This window comes from Entelurus aequoreus, linkage group LG12 (assembly GCF_033978785.1).
Source record: "Entelurus aequoreus isolate RoL-2023_Sb linkage group LG12, RoL_Eaeq_v1.1, whole genome shotgun sequence".
Lineage (NCBI taxonomy): Eukaryota > Metazoa > Chordata > Actinopteri > Syngnathiformes > Syngnathidae > Entelurus > Entelurus aequoreus.
Window position 1 is genome coordinate 45,080,276 of NC_084742.1, and position 21,313 is coordinate 45,101,588.

The 21,313-nt window shown below is 43.1% G+C and overlaps 1 protein-coding gene across 1 annotated transcript in view; it reads right to left on the reverse strand.

Annotated features, from left to right (window-relative positions):
- Nucleotides 1-319: 319 nt before the first annotated feature.
- The window catches only part of ntn5 (netrin 5), a 26,153-nt gene continuing 5,159 nt past the window's right edge, over nt 320-21,313 (reverse strand). The window contains exons 2-7 of the mRNA XM_062066667.1: nt 20,166-21,313; nt 13,750-13,938; nt 6,703-6,852; nt 2,751-2,801; nt 2,460-2,540; nt 320-887 (exon numbers count right to left, since the gene is read on the reverse strand). The exon at nt 20,166-21,313 is cut by the window's right edge and continues 210 nt beyond it. Coding sequence (XP_061922651.1) covers nt 397-887; nt 2,460-2,540; nt 2,751-2,801; nt 6,703-6,852; nt 13,750-13,938; nt 20,166-21,313 — 2,110 coding nt within the window. The 3' untranslated portion in view covers nt 320-396. The remainder of the gene's footprint in view (nt 888-2,459; nt 2,541-2,750; nt 2,802-6,702; nt 6,853-13,749; nt 13,939-20,165) is intronic.

Sequence of the window (21,313 nt, forward strand, 5' to 3'; positions counted from 1 at the left end):
AAAAACACTGTTGTAACAAATACATTGTGGTATTAGTGCAAAAGTGTCATGTCCAACTCAAAAACAATAAAATGCATTGCCACTCTCCGTTTTTATTACAAATAAAAGGTAGAATATTTACATTTGTGTAAATATACACTCTGTGTGTGTGTGTGTGTGTGTGTGTGTGTGTGTGTGTGTGTGTGTGTGTGTGTGTGTGTGTGTGTGTGTGTGTGTGTGTGTGTGTGTGTGTGTGTGTGTGTGTGTGTGTGTGTGTGTGTGTGACTCAAAATAAATACGAAGAAAATAATTCAAATAAACAACTTTATGACAAGGCAGTTTGGTGCGAGAGAAGAAGGCAAAACCAAGAGTGTAAAAAAAAACGGAAAAAGAAGATGGCCGAGACTTTATTCATGTTCATATGTGACCTTGTGTCGTAACCAAAAGGTCGGGTGGCGACAAGGTCGTGACCTCGCTTACGGAGCTCCCAGTGTCCGTGTCGACCAGCAGGTGCGGGGGGATGTACCCCGTCTGCGGCTCGGAATCCCTCCTGTGGGGGTCGGAGGACTTGTCCTGGCAGCGCCCCCTCTTGTCCTGTCCCCGGAAGCCCCTCAGCTTGGGGCTCCAGTGTTCGCGCCACTGGAGGGCCAGCGTCGAGCGGTCGGCCACCAAGCGCCGCTCCTCGGGCGCCCAGCCCCTCTCGCCCTCGTCGGCGCCGATCAGCAAAAAGGTCCGGCCCACGTGGATCGCAGGGCAGCCGCAGGAAAGATCCCGGTCGGGGACCCACAGGGATTGGGGGCCCCTGCGGATGCGGGAGGGGGAGCCCGTGCGGAAAACGGTTTGGACGGAGATGGAGAACTGCCACCAGGGACCTGAACGCTCCATCGCTCTCACTTGCACCTTCAGGACTGAAACATAGGAAGTCAGTTGTTACACAAATAGTACAAACCCCAAAACCAGTGAAGTTGGCACGGTGTGTAAATGGTAAACAAAAACAGAATACAATCATTTGCAAATCCTTTTCAACCGATATTCAATTGAATAGACTGCAAAGACAAGATACTTAACGTTCGAACCGGAAAACTTTATTTTTTTGCAAATATTAGCTCATTTGGAAATTGATGCCTGCAACATGTTTCTAAAACAAGCTGGCACAAGTTGCAAAAAAGACTGAAAAAGTTGAGGAATGCTCATCAAACACGTATTTGGAACATCCCCCAGGTGAACAGGATAATTGGGAACTAATTGAAATGCTCAGTCATTCACAAACAAGGATGGGGCGAGGGTCACCACTTTGTCAACAAATGCGAGAGCAAATTGTCAAACAGTTTAAGAACAACATTTCTCAACCAGCTATTATAAGGAATTTAGGGATTTCACCATCTACGGTCCGTATTATCATCAAAAGGTTCAGAGAATCTGGAGAAATCACTGCACATAAGCGATTATATTACAGACCTTCGATCCCTCAGGCGGTACTGCATCAAAAAGCGACATCAGTGTTTGTAAAGGATATCACCACATGGGCTTAGGAACACTTCAGAAAACCACTGTCAGTAACTACAGTTGGTCGCTACATCTGTAAGTGCAAGTTAAAACTCTACTATGCAAAGCGAAAGCCATTTATCAACAACACCCAGAAACGCTGCCGGCTTAGCTGGGCCCGAGCTCATCTAAGATGGACTGATGCAAAGTGGAAAAGTGTTCTGTAGTCTGACGAGTCCACATTTCAAATTGTTTTTGGAAACTGTTGACGAGTAAAAGAACCATCCAGATTGTTATAGGTGCAAAGTTCAAAAGCCAGCATCTGTGATGGTATGTGGGTGTATTATTGCCCAAGGCATGGGTAACTTACACATCTGTGAAGGCACCATTAATGCTGAAAGGTACATATGGTGCCATCCAAGCAACGTTATCATGGACGCCCCTGCTTATTTCAGCAAGACATTGCCAAGCCACATGTTACAACAGCATGGCTTCATAGTAAAAGAGTGCGGGTACTAGACTGGCCTGCCTGTAGTCCAGACCTGTCTCCCATTGAAAATGTGTGGCGCATTATGAAGCCTAAAATACCACAACGGAGACCCCGGACTGTTGAACAACTTAAGCTGTACATCAAGCAAGAATGGGAAATAATTCCACCTGAAAAGCTTAAAAAATTGGTCTCCTCAGTTCCCAAAAGTGTTGTTAAAACGAAAGGCCATGTAACACAGTGGTAAAAATGCCTCTGTACCAACTTTTTTGCAATGTGTTGCTGCCATTAAATTCAAAGTTCATGATTATTTGCAAAAAAAATAAATACGTTTTTCTAGTTCGCACATTAAATATCTTGTCCTTGCAGTCTATTCAATTGAATATAACCAGAAAAGGATTTGCAAATCATTGTATTCTGTTTTTTTTATTTACGAATTACACAACGTGCCAACTTCACCGGTTTTGGGTTTTGTAGAACAAAAGTGGTTCCAAAAAAAGACACCGACCATAGTCCTTCAGGCAGTAGGTGTCCAAGTTCATCCTCACTTTGCCCTGCGATGGCTGGCAGTGGGACACACACTCCTCATCTGTGCGCACAGCATGAACACACTCTCAGTCCAAGATGGCCGCGTCTCGTTGTCACTGTGACAACACATTCCCTTAAGCTGCCACTAGCCGAGTTTGCAATCGATATTTGGACTATTCTTGTATTGTTTGTTGAAGAGAAACATTTTGCACGGACGCGTGAGTTCTGAGTTCAACAAGCTGCTTAAATTAGTGCAGGTCAATTTGCTCACCGATGCCATGTTGAGACTGGGACATCGGCGTTGGAGCGACCTCTTGAATTCCTGCAATCAAACACAGACATGTGATGAGCTCCAGTGCATGTGTGCGTCTGTGTGTGTGTGTGTGTGGGGGGGGGGTTCCTTTTTACGGTCACCCGCACACACACACACAAATGTTGACTAACTGATCAAGACCAGAGCAGGACCACGTTTATGGTTGGTCGTGAAATAAAGTGCGGGCGAGAGAAGAAGTCTTGTAAAAAGTGTGTGAGTGCAAACATGGATCAACACGACTGGGCCAGTGACATCCCACAGCAGGGGTGTCAAACGTACAGCCCGTGGGCCGGGTCAGGCCCGCAAACCGGTTTTATCCAGCCCGCGAGACGATTTTGGTAAGTATACAAATTTGCTGACATTTTTTAATGCTGTTCTAAATGTCTCCACTGGATGTCGCCATAGCAATTTTTTTGTATCCCCTGCCGCAGGAGTGCGCATGACTTCGGAGGGGGCGGAGCTATGTACCCTGTTAAGATACGGGACTGGGGACCATACTTGCCAACCTTGAGACCTCCGAATTCGGGAGATGGGGGCGGGGTTGGGGGGGGGGGGCGGGGTTTGAAGAGTCGGGGTTGAGGTGCAGGCAGCATACCCCTTCCCCTTCGAGCTGTCCTGGATGAAATGAAATTATTTTTTCCAATCATTTTGGAACTTGCAAGTGTATTTCTTCTTCTTACTCGTCGTCGCCATGTCTCTCCTTCGTTCTTCTGCTTCGTCTCCCTCTTGCTTTGTGTGCAGTTGTGCACTGAGCTCCAAAAGCCGTAGATGTCATTGTAGCGTCCCGGAAGAGTTAGTGCTGCAAGGGATTCCGGGTATTTGTTCTGTTGTGTTTATGTTGTGTTACGGTGCGGATGTTCTCCCGAAATGTGTTTGTCATTCTTGTTTGGTGTGGGTTCACAGTGTGGCGCATATTTGTAACAGTGTTAAAGTTGTTTATACGGCCACCGTCAGTGTGACCTGTATGGCTGTTGACCAAGTATGATTTGCATTCAATTGTGTGTGTGTGTGTGTGTGTGTCCATCCATCCATCTATCCATCCATCTTCAAACAATGTACTAATATGATCCACTTCAAGAAACTCTTCAAACTTAAAGTGTTTACAAAGTACAAAGAAGAAGAAAACTGAATTTATTCAATTCATCCATTCTTTCACTCTCAAAATAATCTTACTTATCTCATCATATGAAATGTAACTTACTTCACCAATTATTATTATTTATTTATTTTTATTGTGATTACTTATGGAGTATATTGTGAATAAATTGAGAACAGGAAGTGAACAAAAGTTTTAGCAAATGTTATGTAAAAGAAAAGGGGTAGGATTAAATAAGCTTTGCTTCTTCCTACTACTACTTTTCGAACATGTTGAAAAGAGAAACTGGAAATTGTGATGTATCATGTTGTATGCATGCATGTTCGAAATAAACTCAAACTCAAACTCAAACTCTTCTTCCGCTTATCCGAGGTCGGATCGCGGGGGCAGCAGCCTAAGCAGGGAAGCCCAGACTTCCCTCTCCCCAGCCACTTCGTCCAGCTCCTACCGGGGGATCCCGAGGCGTTCCCAGGCCAGCCGGGAGAGATAGTCTTCCCAACGTGTCCTGGGTCTTCCCCGTGGCCTCCTACCGGTTGGACGTGCCCGAAACACCTCCCTAGAGAGGGGATCGGGTGGCATCCTGACCAGATGCCCGAACCACCTCATCGGGCTCTTCTCGATGTGGAGGAGCAGCGGCTTTACTTTGAGCTCCTCCCGGATGACAGAGCTTCTCACCCTATCTCTAAGGGAGAGTCCGGCCACCCGGCGGAGGAAACTCATTTCGGCCGCTTGTACCCGTGATCTTGTCCTTTCGGTCATAACCCAAAGCTCCTGACCATAGGTGACGATGGGAACGTAAATCGACCGGTAAATTGAGAGCTTTGCCTTCCGGCTCAGCTCCTTCTTCACCACAACGGATCGATACAGCGTCCGCATTACTGAAGACGCCGCACCGATCCGCCTGTCGATCTCACGATCCACTCTTCCCTCACTCGTGAACAAGACTCCGAGGTACTTGAACTCCTCCACTTGGGGCAAGATCTCCTCCCCAACCCGGAGATGGCACTCCACCCTTTTCCGGGCGAGAACCATGGACTCTGACTGACTGGGCCGGCACGCTGTTTATGCGGAGGAAAAGCGGGCGCCTGGACAGCATGCGGCTGTTAAGGGGTGAAGGTTTCAGGTGAGAGAGGACGCTAAAGGCAGTGCCTTTAAGGCACGCCCCCAATATTGTTGTCCGGATGGAAATCGGGAGAAATTCGGGAGAATGGTTGCCCCGGGAGATTTTCGGGAGGGGGAACTGAAATTCGGGAGTCTCCCGGGAAAATCGGGAGGGTTGGCAAATATGCTGGGGACACATTATCTGAAATAACATGTATCCCTTACTAAATTCATGTGTGATTCATGAAATGAGTCCAAATTCACAAGTTTTGTCGTGGATGATCCTAATAAACCACATGATGTTAGTGCATCACTTGGGGAAAATGAGTAAATGACATTAATAACATGCTGTAATTGTAATTTGATTTAATGAGAGCCTTTTAAAACTCTGCCAGACTCACACCTATTTGACTGATGAACATTATCACATCATTTTAGGGCTGCAACTAACGATTAATTTGATCATCGATCAATCTGTCGATTATTACTTCAATTAATCGATTGATAATCGGATAAAAGAGACAAACTACATTTCTATCCTATCCAGTATTTTATTGAAAAAAAACCCAGCATAATGGCACCATACTTATTTTGATTATTGTTTCTCAGCTGTTTGTACATGTTGCAGTTTATAAATAAAGGTTTATTTAAAAAAAAAAAAAATAAAATAAATATTTAAAAAAAAAAACAACCTCTGCGCATGCGCATAGCATAGATCCAACGAATCGATGACTAAATTAATCGGCAACTATTTTAATAATCGATGTTAATCAATTTAATCGATTAGGGGCGGCATGGCGTAGTGGGTAGAGCAACCGTGCCAGAAACCTGAGGGTTGCAGGTTCGCTCCCCGCCTCTTACCATCCAAAAAATCGCTTCCGTTGTGTCCTTGGGCGGGACACTTCACCCTTTGCCCCCGGTGCCGCTCACATCGGTGAAATGAATGATGAATGGTAGGTGGTGGTCGGAGGGGCCGTAGGTGCCAAATTGGCAGCCACGCTTCCGTCAGTCTACCCCAGGGCAGCTGTGGCTATGAAAGTAGCTTACCACCACCAGGTGTGAATGAATGATGGGTTCAAGAATGTAAAGCGACTTTGGGTACTTAGAAAAGCGCTATATAAATCCCAGGTATTTTTATTTTTTATAGTTGTTGCAGCCCTACATCATTTATTCAGAAATGATAAATCCCGACAAATGAAGATAGACTACTACGAACAGCAACATGTAAGTGTAAAAAAACCAAACACATTATGATTTGTATGTTTTCAGATTGTGCTTGTTCTATTTTTAAACCAAGGAAACAATCGGAAGTTGTCTTTATTTCTAAGTTATCATGACATGATTTTACCAGTCCGGCCCACTTGGGAATAGATTTTTCCTCTTTGTGGCCCCTGAGCTAAAATGAGTTTAACACGACTCTGCCCAGCCGATGAACCTTCCCCGCCAGACCCGCCCCTCAAAATGTACAGTTTGGCTCAAATTGCACAAATCAGACATTGTTTGGCGCATACTGTGAGGTTTCTGCGGGACATGACAAGCTAACAGATGCTATACTTAGCCGCTGCTGGCAGTAAAAGCAAACAAGCTTTTCTTTCACTCAGCTCTTTCACTGTCAAGAGTTATGAGTCTGCCGGGCCGGTTTTGAGCAGCGCGACAGGTGCTGAGATCAAACACGGACAAGCATGCGGCATCTCAGAGGTGTGGACGACTTACGGACGCAGGGGCGCAGTGGCGACGTGCCCTGCTTGTAGCCCGGGGCGCAGCGGTTGCACCTGAGGCCCGTCACTCCTTGCCGGCACAGGCACTGACCCGACGTGTGGTTGCACCAGCGGCCCACCGCCCCCAAAGGATGGCACTGGCACGCTGCAGGAGAAGAACGAGGGGTTAAAATGGAACGCACCTTACAACTACAGTGGTGAAGGATGATTTGTCCTGGAGACTTCTGTGGGTTTTGTTCAGAATGCTTAAATGTGAGCAAACATTGGAGTAATTATTAGAGCAGTGGTTCTTAACCTTGTTGGAGGTACCGAACCCCACCAGTTTCATAACCCTTCTTCAGTGAAAAATAAAATGTTTTTTTTTTTCAAATTCAAGACAAAGTTATATGTTTTTGGTAACACTTTAGTATGGGGAACATATTCTAAGTAACAAAGACTTAATTTAGAGGTTTTTTTTAACACTAGGAACATATTCTAAGTAACAAAGACTTCATTTAGAGTTTTTTGGACACTAGGGGAACATATTCTAAGTAATAAAGACTTAATTTAGAGGGTTTTTTTTTAACACTAGGGGAACATATTCTAAGTAACAAAGACTTCATTTAGAGTTTTTTGGACACTAGAATCCGTCTCCTTTACCCCCCCTTTTCGGCGCCCCTGCAAGTGAACATGAGTTTTACAGTACTCCAGCATTAGTGGCTGCAATGAGCCTGTTTTGCACTGCACAGCTTTTCAAATCGGGGTTGCAGGCTTGACACTGCCACTGTTAAAACCTCATTGAGTTCGGGGCTGAGCTGGCTTGACGCGAGTGCTTCCCGGTGAATGACACACAGTGTGTCCAATGCGCATTTGGCGCAACCCTCTTTATTAGAGCCTGCAGCCCGTTTCTTTACCCTGCCATGGTCTGTGCGCCATCAGAGCAAAAGCCCACACAGTTTTCCCATTTAAGGTTGTGTTCTTTGAGGAAACTGTCCATTATCTCGAACAGCTCATCAGCAGTGGCTCTATTTTTTATGTATTTGCAAAACAGCAAATCCTCGCACAGTGACTCGCCATTCACAGAGCTTCCGCTTAGCCCCGCCCCCATTAGTTACTGTTGCTATGTCTGTCAAACTTGCGCTCCTACCTAGAAATTTAAAGTCTACAGGAAAAATAAGTAATTTACATTTATTTATATAGCGGATTCCACAGACAGAATCACAAAGTGATTTACAGTGTGTATAGAAAATGAAAGCATAGTAAAAAAAAATAATCTAAGAATATAATTTAAAAAAAAAAAAAAGTAAAGTGAAATTTCCTCCCGTTCCTCGCGCACCACCTGTCATGTCTCTATTCCCCACCAGTGGGGCGCGCCCCACACTTTGAGAAACGCTGCACTAGGGGAACATATTCTAAGTAACAGACTTAATTTAGAGTTTTTTGAACACTAGGGGTACATATTGTAAGTAACAAAGCCTTAATTTAGAGTTTTTTGGACACCAGGGGAACATATTCTAAGTAACAAAGACTTAATTTAGAGTTTTTTTAACACTAGGGGAACATATTCTAAGTAACAGACTTAATTTAGAGTTTTTTGGACACTAGGGGAACATATTCTAAGTAACAAAGACTTAATTTAGAGTTTTTTTGGACACTAAGGGAACAGATTCTAAGTAACAAAGACTTAATTTAGAGTTTTTTGAACACTAGGGGTACATATTGTAAGTAACAGACTTAATTTAGAGTTTTTTGGACACCAGGGGAACCTATTCTAAGTAACAAAGACTTAATTTAGAGTTTTTTTAACACTAGGGGAACATATTCTAAGTAACAGACTTAATTTAGAGTTTTTTGAACACTGGGGGTACATATTGTAAGTAACAAAGCCTTAATTTAGAGTTTTTTGGACACCAGGGGAACATATTCTAAGTAACAAAGACTTAATTTAGAGTTTTTTTAACACTAGGGGAACATATTCTAAGTAACAGACTTAATTTAGAGTTTTTTGGACACTAGGGGAACATATTCTAAGTAACAAAGACTTAATTTAGAGTTTTTTTTGGACACTAAGGGAACAGATTCTAAGTAACAAAGACTTAATTTAGAGTTTTTTTAACACTAGGGGAACATATTCTAAGTAACAGACTTAATTTAGAGTTTTTTGGACACTAGGGGAACATATTCTAAGTAACAAAGACTTAATTTAGAGTTTTTTTGGACACTAGGGGAACATATTCTAAGTAACAAAGACTTAATTTAGAGTTTTTTGGACACTAGGGGAACATATTCTAAGTAACAAAGACTTAATTTAGAGTTTTTTTGGACACTAAGGGAACGTATTCTAAGTAACAAAGACTTAATTTAAAGTTTTTTGGACACTACGGGAACATATTCTAAGTAACTAAGACTTAAGACCTGCTCACATATAAATCACTACATGGTCTAGGGCCGAAGTATATCACTGATATGCTCCCACTATATAAGCCCTCTAGATCACTAAGATCTTCTGAGACCAATCTGTTAGCGGTTTCCAGAGTAAACTCAAAACAAGGGAGAGCATCATTCAGTCACTATGCAACAAATAGCTGGAATAAACTTCCTGAAGATGTCAGACTCTCCCCAACTCTGACTACTTTTAAAACTAGACTGAAGACTTTTATGTTCACTTTAGCTTTCAGCTAAATCTTTTAACTTTTAACGTCCGCACTGTTTTTATTTTATTGTCTGCATTTTAATTTTGCTTTTATTTTCTTTCATTTCACTTTGCTGTCTGTGAAGCACTTTGAGTCTGCCTTGTGTATGAAAAGCGCTATACAAATAAAGTTGCCTTGCCTTGCCTTAATTTAGAGTTTTTTTGGACACTAGGGGAACATATTCTAAGTAACAAAGACTTAATTTAGAGTTATTTGGTTAGGGTTACAGGGTTAGGACCAGCGTTAGAGGGTTAGGGTTATAATAAGGCCATGCAGAATAAGGCATTAATAAGTACCTAGTAATGACTAGTTAAGAGCCAATATGTTACTAATTTGCATGTTAATAAGCAACTAATTAATGGTTAATATGTTCCCCATACTAAAGTGTTACCATGTTTTTTTTACTGGTGCACAAAATAAACAGTGCATGAACATCACCTTGTTCAAACAACAAAACCAACACAGTGCATAAACTCACAACAAATTACACACCTGCAAATCAGTGTAACTTCTGCTGGTGTCGTATCCGTAATACGCCGATAGGGAACATTTTTTATTTACACGATGAGTCGGGTGTGTTTTGACCTCCGCCGAACCCCTGAGCCCGACTCACCGAACCCCTAGGGTTCGATCGAACCCAGGTTAAGAACCACTGTATTAGACGAATGGTCATTGACTTTGGGGGAATTAGTTGTATATTCTTTTTTTTCAAAGATGTTTTGCTTGATGGTGGCCATGTTTGCCAAACAAACTTATGTGCTTGTCCGGCCCCCGAAGGTGTGTACCGAATGTCGTAGTGATTGGGCAAAACTTTCCAAAGTTCGACGCAATCCAACTTTTCAAAACGGCGCCGCCATGTGGTGTATTTGTCAGAAGACTAATAGCACTGGGAACAAGACAAAGGTGCGTGTTTAGACTAGTGTGATCCCGATACCGATATGTTGGTACCGGTACCGGTACCAAAATTATTCCTATGCTTTTTGGTACTTTTCAATACTTTTCTAAATAAAGGGGACCACAAAAAATTGCATTATTGGCTTTATTTTAACAAAGAATCTACATTAAACATACAGTATGTTTCTTATTGCAAGTTTGTCCTTAAAAAAAAAATAGTGAACATACAAGAAAACTTGTCTTTTAGTAGTAAGTAAGCAAACAAAGGCTCCTAATTTTGAACCCCCTCGTCCCAGGAAGAATGCTTTGCGGAAATCTTTTATTTATAGATCTTTTTTGCTCTGGAATAACCTGCCTCCAATTCTCACCGGCATTGAAAGTAAACAGGTTTTTAAAAAGAAAGTAATATTTTATCTGAGTCTTTAAATTAGTTTGCTCGTTGATGATTTGTTTGGTTTTATATTGTGTAGTTATATTTATATGGTAATTATTATTCTGTGACTGTAAATTGTTTGCTTGTTTTCTTATTGATGCTTTTATTTTTATTTTTTTTCTGTATTGTGTAGTTATAATTATATGCTTTTACTTGTAATTGTATTGAATTGTGGACCCCAGGAAGACTAGTGGGTTGTTGAGGCAACCAGCTAATGGGGATCCCTAATAAAAATAATAATACAAAATAAAAAAATCTAATTAGTCTGCTAACATATGCAGTAACATATTGTGTCATTTATCATTCTATTATTTTGTCAACATTATTAAGGACAAGTGGTAGAAAATGAATTATTAATCTACTTGTTCATTTACTGTTAATGTCTGCTTACTTTCTCTTTTAACATGTTCTATCTACACTTCTGTTAAAATGTAATAATCACTTATTCTTCTGTTGTTTGGATACTTTACATTAGTTTTGGATGATACCACAAACTTAGGTATCAATCAGATACCAAGTAGTTACAGGATCATACATTGGTCATATTCAAAGTCCTCATGTGTCCAGGGACATATTTTTCGGAGTCTATAAACATAATATAATTTTTTTTTTTTAAGAAGAAGATGTGATGCCAAAACATATCGATGTAATCATAGTAGTATTGACTAGATACACTCCTGTACTTGGTATCATTACAGTGGATGTTAGGTGTAGCTCCACCAATGGCGTTTGTTTACATTTTGACGCCAGTGAGAATAGCATGTTTAGCTATTCCTCGTCCTGCAGGGATGACACTTGTAAGAAACGTACTTTATTTGTCGCCATGGAGACAAGGATTAGTGATTTAGAAGTAGCTAAAGCACTGCCGACTGCGGATGGACTAGCTAGCCTCTTCCTGAGGGTGTTTCAGTGTTATAACTTCACCTTTATCTTTTGTTTTTAAGCCAAAATGTGTCAGTTTTCCCTTTTCTGTCTACACACTGTGTCTGCTTGTAAGTACTCTGTGTGTGTGTGTGCTGCCGAACATGCTCGTCTGCTCGTAAACCAGCAATGACACGACGTGACGATGACGGGGGAGCGGTACTTTCCAGAGGCGGTATAGTACCGAATATGATTCATTAGTATCGCGGTACTATACTAATACCGGTATACCGTACAACCATAGTTTAGACACATTTTCATCCTTTTGTGTGCAGCGGCGGGAGTCAGCTGACACAAACAAGTGTGTGCGACGTCCTCCAGCGCCACATTTGACTGGCGCTGTCTGAGTCCAGAACGTTTAAGACATGTGAGCAGTCCAAGGTCACGGATCACGCGGAATGCCGAGCAGTGGTAATGACAGGGATGCATGTGCAAGCTTGTTGTTTTGCGCTAACAGGAATTGATCACTGTCACGGCGCCACACATGTTGGGTTTGAAAGAAATGCAGGAAATGTGAGTTATTGAAAAGACAAACCCCAAAACCAGTGAATTTGGCACATTGTGTAAATGGTAAATAAAAACAGAATACAATGATTTACAAATACTTTTCAACCTATATTCAATTTAAAAGACTGCAAAGACAAGATTTTTAACGTTCAACCGGAAAATGTTGTTATTTTTTGCAAATAGTAGCTCATTTGGAATTTGATGCCTGCAACATGTTTGAAAAAAGCTGGCACAAGTGGCAAAAAAGACTGAGAAATTTGAGGAAAGCTCATCAAACACTTATTTGGAACATCCCACAGGTGAACAGGCTCATTGGGAACAGGTGGGTGCCATGATTGGGTATAAAAGCAGCTTCCATGAAATGCTCAGTCATTCACAGACAAGGATGGGGCGAGGGTCACCACTTTGTCAACAAATGCGTGAGCGAATTGTCGAACAGTTTAAGAACAACATTTCTCAACCAGCTATTGCAAGGAATTTAGGGATTTAACCATCTACGGTCCGTAATATCATCAAAAGGTTCAGAGAATCTGGAGAAATCACTGCATGTAAGAGATGATGTTACGGACCTTCGATCCCTCAGGCTGTACTGCATCAAAAAGCGACATCAGTGTGTAAAAGATATCACCACATGGGGTCAGGAACACTTCAGAAAGCCACTGTCAGTAACTACAGTTGGTCGCTACATCTGTAAGTGCAAGTTAAAACTCTACTATGCAATGCGAAAGCCATTTATCAACAACACCCAGAAACGCCACCGTCTTTGTTGGGCCCGAGCTCATCTAAGATGGACTGATGCAAAGTGGAAAAGTGTTCTGTGGTCTGATGAGTCCACATTTCCAAATTGCTTTTGGAAACTGTGGACGTCGTGTCCTCTGGAACAAAGAAGAAAAGAACCATCCGAACTGTTATACGCGCAAAGTTCAAAAGCCAGCATCTGTGATTGTATGGGGGTGTATTAGTGCCCAAGACATGGGTAACTTACACATCTGTGAATGCTGAAAGGTACATACATGTTTTGGAGCAACATATGTTGCCATCCTAGCAAGGTCTTTATCATGGACGCCCCTGCTTATTTCAGCAATACAATTCCAAGCCACATTCTGCACGTGTTACAACAGCAAGGCTTCATATTAAAGAGTGCGGGTACTAGACTGGCCTGCTTGTAGTCCAGACCTGTCTCCCATTGAAAATGTGTGGCGCATTATGAAGCCTAAAATACCACAACGGAGACCCCCGGACTGTTGAACAACTTAAGCTGTACATCAAGAAAGAATGGGAAAGAATTCCACCTGAAAAGCTTCAAAAATTGGTCTCCTCAGTTCCCAAACGTTTACTGAGTGTTGTTAAAAGGAAAGGCCATGTAACACAACGGTAAAAATCCCCCTGTGCCAACTTTTTTGCAATGTGTTGCTGCCATTAAATTCTAAGTTAATGATTATTTGCAAAAAAAAAAAAAGTTTCTCAGTTCGAACATTAAATATCTTGTCTTTGCAGTCTTTTCAAGTGAATATAAATTAAAAAAGGATTTGCCAATCATTGTATTCTGTTTTTATTTACGAATTACACACCGTGCCAACTTCACACACACACACACACACAGGTCATGACTGACATTGGCAGGCCTTGCTGTGGTGCAGCGGTTTACTCTGGTCCCGTGTGTACCCATTCTGGCAGTACTGGCATTGGCGCCCGGCGGTGTGGTGGCGACACTTGAGGCAGACGCCCCCACTGTGCCGCCCGGACTGCTGGAAGACCTCCATGCTAAAGCGACACTTGCTGGAGTGGCCGTTACATTCGCAGGCTGGTGGGGGAAAGAACAGAAACCTTCATTTAATCGGTGTGGTTATTGAAACTTAATGGTCACAGACAGTGAAAGTCTCTTGATGTGTTTTTTTTTGCTTGATGGCATTTTCTGCCAGTGGGCAGCATCCAGTGGCGTTATCACTTAGTCTAATATGTCAGTGCAGAACTCATGTGGTTTACACTTACTAAGGGTGTAACGGTCCACTAAAATTTCGGTTCGGTACATACCTCGGTTTAGAGGTCACGGTTAATTTTCGGTACAGTAAGAAAACAACAAAATATAAATTTTTTGGTTATTTATTTACCAAATTTGTAAACAATGGCATAACATACACCATTGCCAGGGTTAATGTGGTCAACATATATAAAATAAAAACTAAATAAGATAAGGCTCGGTACGGTTTCTTAACAAAACCTTTCTACATATAAAGTGCTTTTTTTGATTGATTGATTGATTGAGACTTTTATTAGTAGATTGCACAATACAGTACATATTCCGTACAATTGACCACTAAATGGTAACACCCCAATAAGTTTTTCAACTTGTTTAAGTCGGGGTCCACGTTAGTCAACATTAAACTGCCTGAAGTTGTTGCTCAGATTAAAAAGAATGACAAAACTTTTCTTCTACATATAAAAAGTGCAACATTAAACAGTTTCAAGTCAACTCAGCTTCAGATTAACTTTTCTTCCCCCCCAGCCTTTAACCCTGGTGACTTTCACTCAATCTTCATGTTTTTTGCCAGAAAAATCAGTTTATCCACATTGTCTGCAGAAAGAAGAAGTGGGTCAAAATCTAGTTTTTAAAGGCCTACTGAAACCCACTACTACCGACCACGCAGTCTGATAGTTTATATATCAATGATGAAATCTTAACATTGCAACACATGCCAATACGGCCGGGTTAACTTATAAAGTGACATTTAAAACTTCCCGGGAAATATCCGGCTGAAACGTCGCGGTATGTGTGAATGAATGATGGGTTTTTAACATGTAAAGCGACTTTGGGTACTTAGAAAAGCGCTATATAAATCCTAGGTATTATTATTATTATTATTATTATGCGCGTGACGAAGTCAGAGTAACGGAAGTTATGGTACCCGTAGAATCCTATACAAAAAGCTCTGTTTTCATTTCATAATTCCACAGTATTCTGGACATCTTTTGCAATTTGTTTAATGAACAATGAAGACTGCAAAGAAGACAGTTGTAGGTGGGATCGGTGTATTAGCAGCGGACTACAGCAACACAACCAGGAGGACTTTGTTGGAGCGCTAGCCGCGCTAGCCGCCGACCTCACCTTGACTTCCTACGTCTCCGGGCCGCCAAACGCATTGGGTGAAGTCCTTCGTCCTTCTGCCGATTGCTGGAACGCAGGTGAGCACGGGTGTTGATGAGTAGATGAGGGCTGGCTGGCGTAGGTGGAGAGCTAATGTTTTTAGCATAGCTCTGTGAGGTCCCGTTGCTAAGTTGCTAAGTTAGCTTCAATGGCGTCGTTAGCACAGCATTGTTAACCTTCGCCAGCCTGAAAAGCATTAACCGTGTATTTACATGTCCACGGTTTAATAGTATTGTTGATTTTCTATCTATCCTTCCAGTCAGGGGTTTATTTTTTTGTTTCTATATGCAGTTAAAGCACGATGCTATCACGTTAGCTCGTAGCTAAAGCATTTAGCCGATGTATTGTCGTGGAGATAAAAGGCACCGAATGTCCATTTCGCGTTCTCGACTCTCATTTTCAAGAGGATATAGTATCCGAGGTGGTTTAAAATACAAATCCGTGATCCACAATAAAAAAAGGAGAGTGTGGAATCCAATGAGCCAGCTTGTACCTAAGTTACGGTCAGAGCGAAAAAAGATACGTCCATCACTGCCTCTCAAGTCCTTCACTGTAACGTTCCTCATCTACGAATCTTTCATCCTCGCTCAAATTAATGGGGTAATCATCACTTTCTCGGTCCGAATCTCTCTCGCTCCATTGTAAACAATGGGGAATTGTGAGGAATACTAGCTCCTGTGACGTAACGCTACTTCCGGTACAGGCAAGGCTTTTTTTAATCAGCGAGCAAAAGTTGCGAACTTTATCGTCGATTTTCTCTACTAAATCCTTTCAGCAAAAATATGGCAATATCGCGAAATGATCAAGTATGACACATAGAATGGATCTGCTATTCCCGTTTAAATTTTAAAAAATCATTTCAGTAGGCCTTTAATGCAATATGGTCTTGAAGGCCTACTGAAATGAAATTTTCTTATTTAAACGGGGATAGCAGATCCATTCTATGTGTCATACTTGATCATTTCGCGATATTGCCATATTTTTTCTGAAAGGATTTAGTAGAGAACATCGACGATAAAGTTCGCAACTTTTGGTCGCTGATAAAAAAAAGCCTTGCCTGTACCGGAAGTAGCGTGACGTCGCAGGTTGAAGGGCTCCTCACATTTCCCCATTGTTTACACCAGCAGCGAGAGCGATTCGGACCGAGAAAGCGACGATTACCCCATTAATTTGAGCCACGATGAAAGATTTGTGGATGAGGAACGTGAGAGTGAAGGACTAGAGTGCAGTGCAGGGCGTATCTTTTTTCGCTCTGACCGGGCTCATTGGATTCCACACTTTCTCCTTTTTCTATTGTGGATCACGGATTTGTATTTTAAACCACCTCGGATACTATATCCTCTTGAAAATGAGAGTCGAGAACGCGAAATGGACATTCACAGTAACTTTTATCTCCACGACAATACATCGGCGAAGCACTTTAGCTACGGAGCTAACGTGATAGCATCGTGCTTAAATGCAGATAGAAACAAAAGAAATAGGCCCCTGACTGGAAGGATAGACAGAAGATCAACAATACTACCAAACTCTGGACCTGTAACCACACAGTTAATGCTGTCCCGCCTGGCGAAGCCTATAGCAATGTTGTTGCTAACGACACCATTGAAGCTAACTTAGCTACAGGACCTCGACAGAGCTATGCTAAAAACATTAGCTATCCACCTACGCCAGCCCTCATCTGCTCATCAACACCCGTGCTCACCTGCGTTCCAGCGATCGACGGCGCGACGAAGGACTTCACCCGATCATCGATGCGGTCGGCGGCTAGCGTCGGATAGCGCGTCTGCTATCCAACTCAAAGTCCTCCTGGTTGTGTTGCTGCAGCCAGCCGCTAATACACCGATCCCACCTAAAGCTTTCTTCTTTGCAGTCTCCATTGTTCATTAAACAAATTGCAAAAGATTCACCAACACAGATGTCCAGAATACTGTGGAATTTTGCGATGAAAACAGAGCTGTTTGTATTGGGATACAATGTGTCCGAATACTTCCGCTTCAACCATTGACGTCACGCGCAAACGTCATCATATCTAGACGTTTTCAACCGGAAGTTTCCCGGGAAATTTAAAATTGCACTTATAAGTTAACATGGCCGTATTGGCATGTGTTGCAATGTTAAGATTTCATCATTGATATATAAACTATCAGACTGCGTGGTCGGTAGTAGTGGGTTTCAGTAGGCCTTTAAATCTGCTGCTATAAAAACACCAACAGCATTTGTTATTGCTTTAGCCCTGCCTGACTGGCCGAGGAGAGGCTTCTTGAATGCGGTGTTTGCACGACGCTCGTCTTTTTCTTCGTTGAAGTGATGTTCATTTGGGGGTGGTGACGCTTCAAACGGGTTAGCATGTTTGACGTGTTGCCAGAAGCATACCCTACCGCTGCTGAACAATGTCGGCAAACCGCTTTCGCTTTGTTGTCGTAGCCTGGTCGCTGCTAGCATGCCGTGTGTTGCCCCTCAGCGTGCATTGTTTACACAACGTGCGGTACTCTACTTAATATGTCCGTGTGGAAACTAATTCGGTACACCTCCGAACCGAACCGAAACCCCCGTACCGAAACGGTTCTATACAAATACACGTACCGTTACACCCTTAACACTTACAGTACCAACTCATCCGTGCTAATAATGCTGAATGAGCAGTTTCCTGATTCTTGCTTAAAGGAGAGTTACAATTTAATTTTCAATTTCTCATACACTCCAAGCCATTATTAAAGTTGAACCATAATATTCTAAAGTTAGGGCACTTTTGGAAGTTGATTTCCGATACACTTTCTCTTTCTGAGGTTCAAAACAAACGTGTTACCGTATTTTTCGGACTATAAGGCGCACTTAAATCCTTTCATTTTCTCAAAACTCAACAGTGCGCCTTATAACCCGGTGCGCCTAATGTACGGAATCATTTTAGTTGTGCTTACCGACCTCAAAGCTATTTTATTTGGTACATGATGTAATGATAAGTGTGACCAGCAGATGGCAGTAACACATAAGAGATACAGCTAGACTGCAATATGACTCAAGTAAACAACACCAACATTTTATATGATCCATTGAAAATATAGCACAGTACACACGGCGCTCAAAAATCTATCAAAATGTTTTAGTACGACTTTGGTAAGCTACATAATTGCCAACCTTGAGACCTCCAATATCGGGAGGTGGGGGGGGGCGTGTTTGGGGCGGGGGGCGTGGTTGGGGCGTGGCTAAGGGCGTGGTTAAGAGGAGAGTATATTTACAGCTAGAATTCACCAAATCAAGTATTTCATATATATATATAATATATATATATATATATATATATATATGTATGAAATACTTGACTTTCACTGAATTCTAGCTATATATATATTTTATTTTTATTTTTTATTTTATTATACATATAAATAAAACACATACTTGAATTTCAGTGTTCTGCAGGCTATCCAGTAGGTGGCAGTATTGTCCTGTTTAAGAGTGTCACAACATTGCTGTTTACGGCAGACGAACTGCTTTTACAGTAGACTAAACGTGACTGCTGTTGTTGTGTGTTGTTACCGCGCTGGGAGGACGTTAATGAAACTGCCTAACAATAAACCCACATAAGAAACCAAGAACTCTCTCTCCTTGTTGTGCACTCTACTCTCTAAAAGCCGTAGATGTTATGACGTCATTGGGCAGGCAAGCTGCTGGGAAAGCGGACGTGAGAACGGCTGTCCCCACTCAGGTCCGCATTGAGCTGGAGGGGGCGTGGCCTCCAGCTCCGGCTGAATACCGGGAGTTTGTCGGGAGAAAATCTCTGCCGGGAGGTTGTCGGGAGAGGCGCTGAATACCGGGATTCTCCCGCTAAAAATGGGAGGGTTGGCAAGTATGGTAAGCTATGAAGCCGCACCGCTTGATGGATTGTACTGTGCTTCAACATATGAGTATTATTATGGTGTGTGTATAAGGTAAGACATATTATCTGCCGTTTTGTTTCTCAATATTATGCAAAAGCAACTTTTCTTACCTTCTGGTACTTGCTGATCTGTATTTGGGATCTGCATAAGTCCTGAAAATTTGAGCGTGTCCGCCTTTGTAGTCCGTGCCGACACCGTAGTCGATAAGCTTCTTCTTTTTCTCTATCTTCTTGTTATGGGACATTCATCCTCCGCTGTTGCCATTTCTAATATAAAGTAGTGTAAAGTTCTTACTTATATCTGTCAGTAAACTCGCCATGAAAGCGCTAAAACATACCGGTGTAGTGAGTTTACATTATTCACCCAAGGAACTTTAGTTATTAGAGAGTTCCGGTCGGACGTTTTTTCACGGGACACATTTCCGGCCTTGTTATTGCACTAGTGAGCCACGGATGAGGAGATGCTGCTCCCTTATTGATTTATGTAAAGTCTGAATGTCATTAATACAGTTAGCTCCATCTTTTGACACTTCTTCCACTCCCGTCCTTGCACGCTACACCGCTACAACAAAGATGACGGGGAGAAGACGCTGCCGAAGGTGAGCCACGTAAATAAGACCGCCCGCAAAACGGCGCATCCGGAAGCGACTGTCAGAAAAACAGCTTGAAGATGATCTATAAAACATCATTTATGCAACATTTTGACCAAAGAACCACCATTACATGTTATGTAGACCACAAGGTGTTTTCCATTTAGAACATTTTTCTATAATATGACCCTTTTAATGCGCCTTATAATCCGGTCCGCCTTTTGTATAAAATTAGACCTGACTAGACCCGCTCATCGGCAGTGTGTCTTATAATCCGATGCGCCCTATGGTCAGGAAAATACGGTACTTATTTTACAACATATCTGGTCCCTTTTGGGGGTTACCCCATGTTTTGATATCACATTTAGTCCAGGTGTAATGCATGATGTCATAATATTTAGTTAGTTAAGTCGAGGACTCACCCACGCAAGGGTTGGGTTGCATGGGAGTGGCGCGATGCCAGGGTCGGTCGAAGTAGAAATCCTCGCACACGTCGCAATCCGGGCCCGCCGTGTGATGCTCGCACACGCACGAGGCTCGACCGGAGTCGTCACGGCGACAATTGGACGCGTGTCCGTTGCACTTGCACCTGCCGCCCACCTGCAGGTCCGACAGGGCCAGAAGCTTGGGGGCGGCAGGGGTTGGAGGCGGCACCAGTAGATTCCTGGAGCTTTGCCGGTCGCTGTCCTGGTTGTTGCTGCGCTTCCTCAGTTCTTTTCCCGCCCTTTGGTGGCCCTCCACCCTCCAGGTGCAGTCGCCTTTGGGGCAAAGCAGCCAGGGGTCGCTTTCCTTCTTGCGGCTGAGCTTTCGAGCCGTCGTGGCCTTCTTTGACGTCACAGCCGAGGTGAAAGCTTCGCCGCTCTCCTTGCTGGTCACATTGTGTCCATCTTCATCTCGATGCGAGCTCTTGCGATGTCCCCTTCTTTGGTGTTTGTCTGTTTTCTTCTGCGTGATCATATCTGACTTTTTTGTGGAAAAACTGTTGTCAGAACCAAATCTCCTACTCAGGATGTCCGTCCCTAGTCCTTCTTCCGTCCAGCCATCTGAGCCCTGTTTTGTCTTTTGGTGGAAGACCACACGGATGTCTGTGGCCGTCACCCAGTCCTGCAAGGTGGGACTGTAGTCAAAATCAGGAGAGGACGGGCGTCCATCGAGAGCTGAGAACGCCAGCACCATGCCGCCTCGCTGCCTTTGCAGAGGCCGTGGATCTGAGCACAGCGGTTCGGTCTCCTGGTGTCGTGTCTGAGCCACCGTCTGGGAGGGAAGCCCAAAGTCCCCAAAGCAGTCACTGGAGTAGTGTTGCATGGGCCTCCAAGTGCGCCCGTAGTCCATGGACTTGAGGACGGAGATGGAGATGGGGTCCGATGGCTCGCCATGATGGCAGAACTGCAGACTGATGTATGTGATTTCAAAGCGGCGTCCCAGTGGCACAGTGAGGACCCAGTCCCCTCTCCCCGAACCGCCTTGAGCCTGCCAGCAGGTGAGGTTGTGCGGATTGTGTAGGTCCGTCAAGGCGCTGACGTTGCGGCCAAAATCCAAGCCTCGGAGCGAACGGCTGGCGTTGACGGCC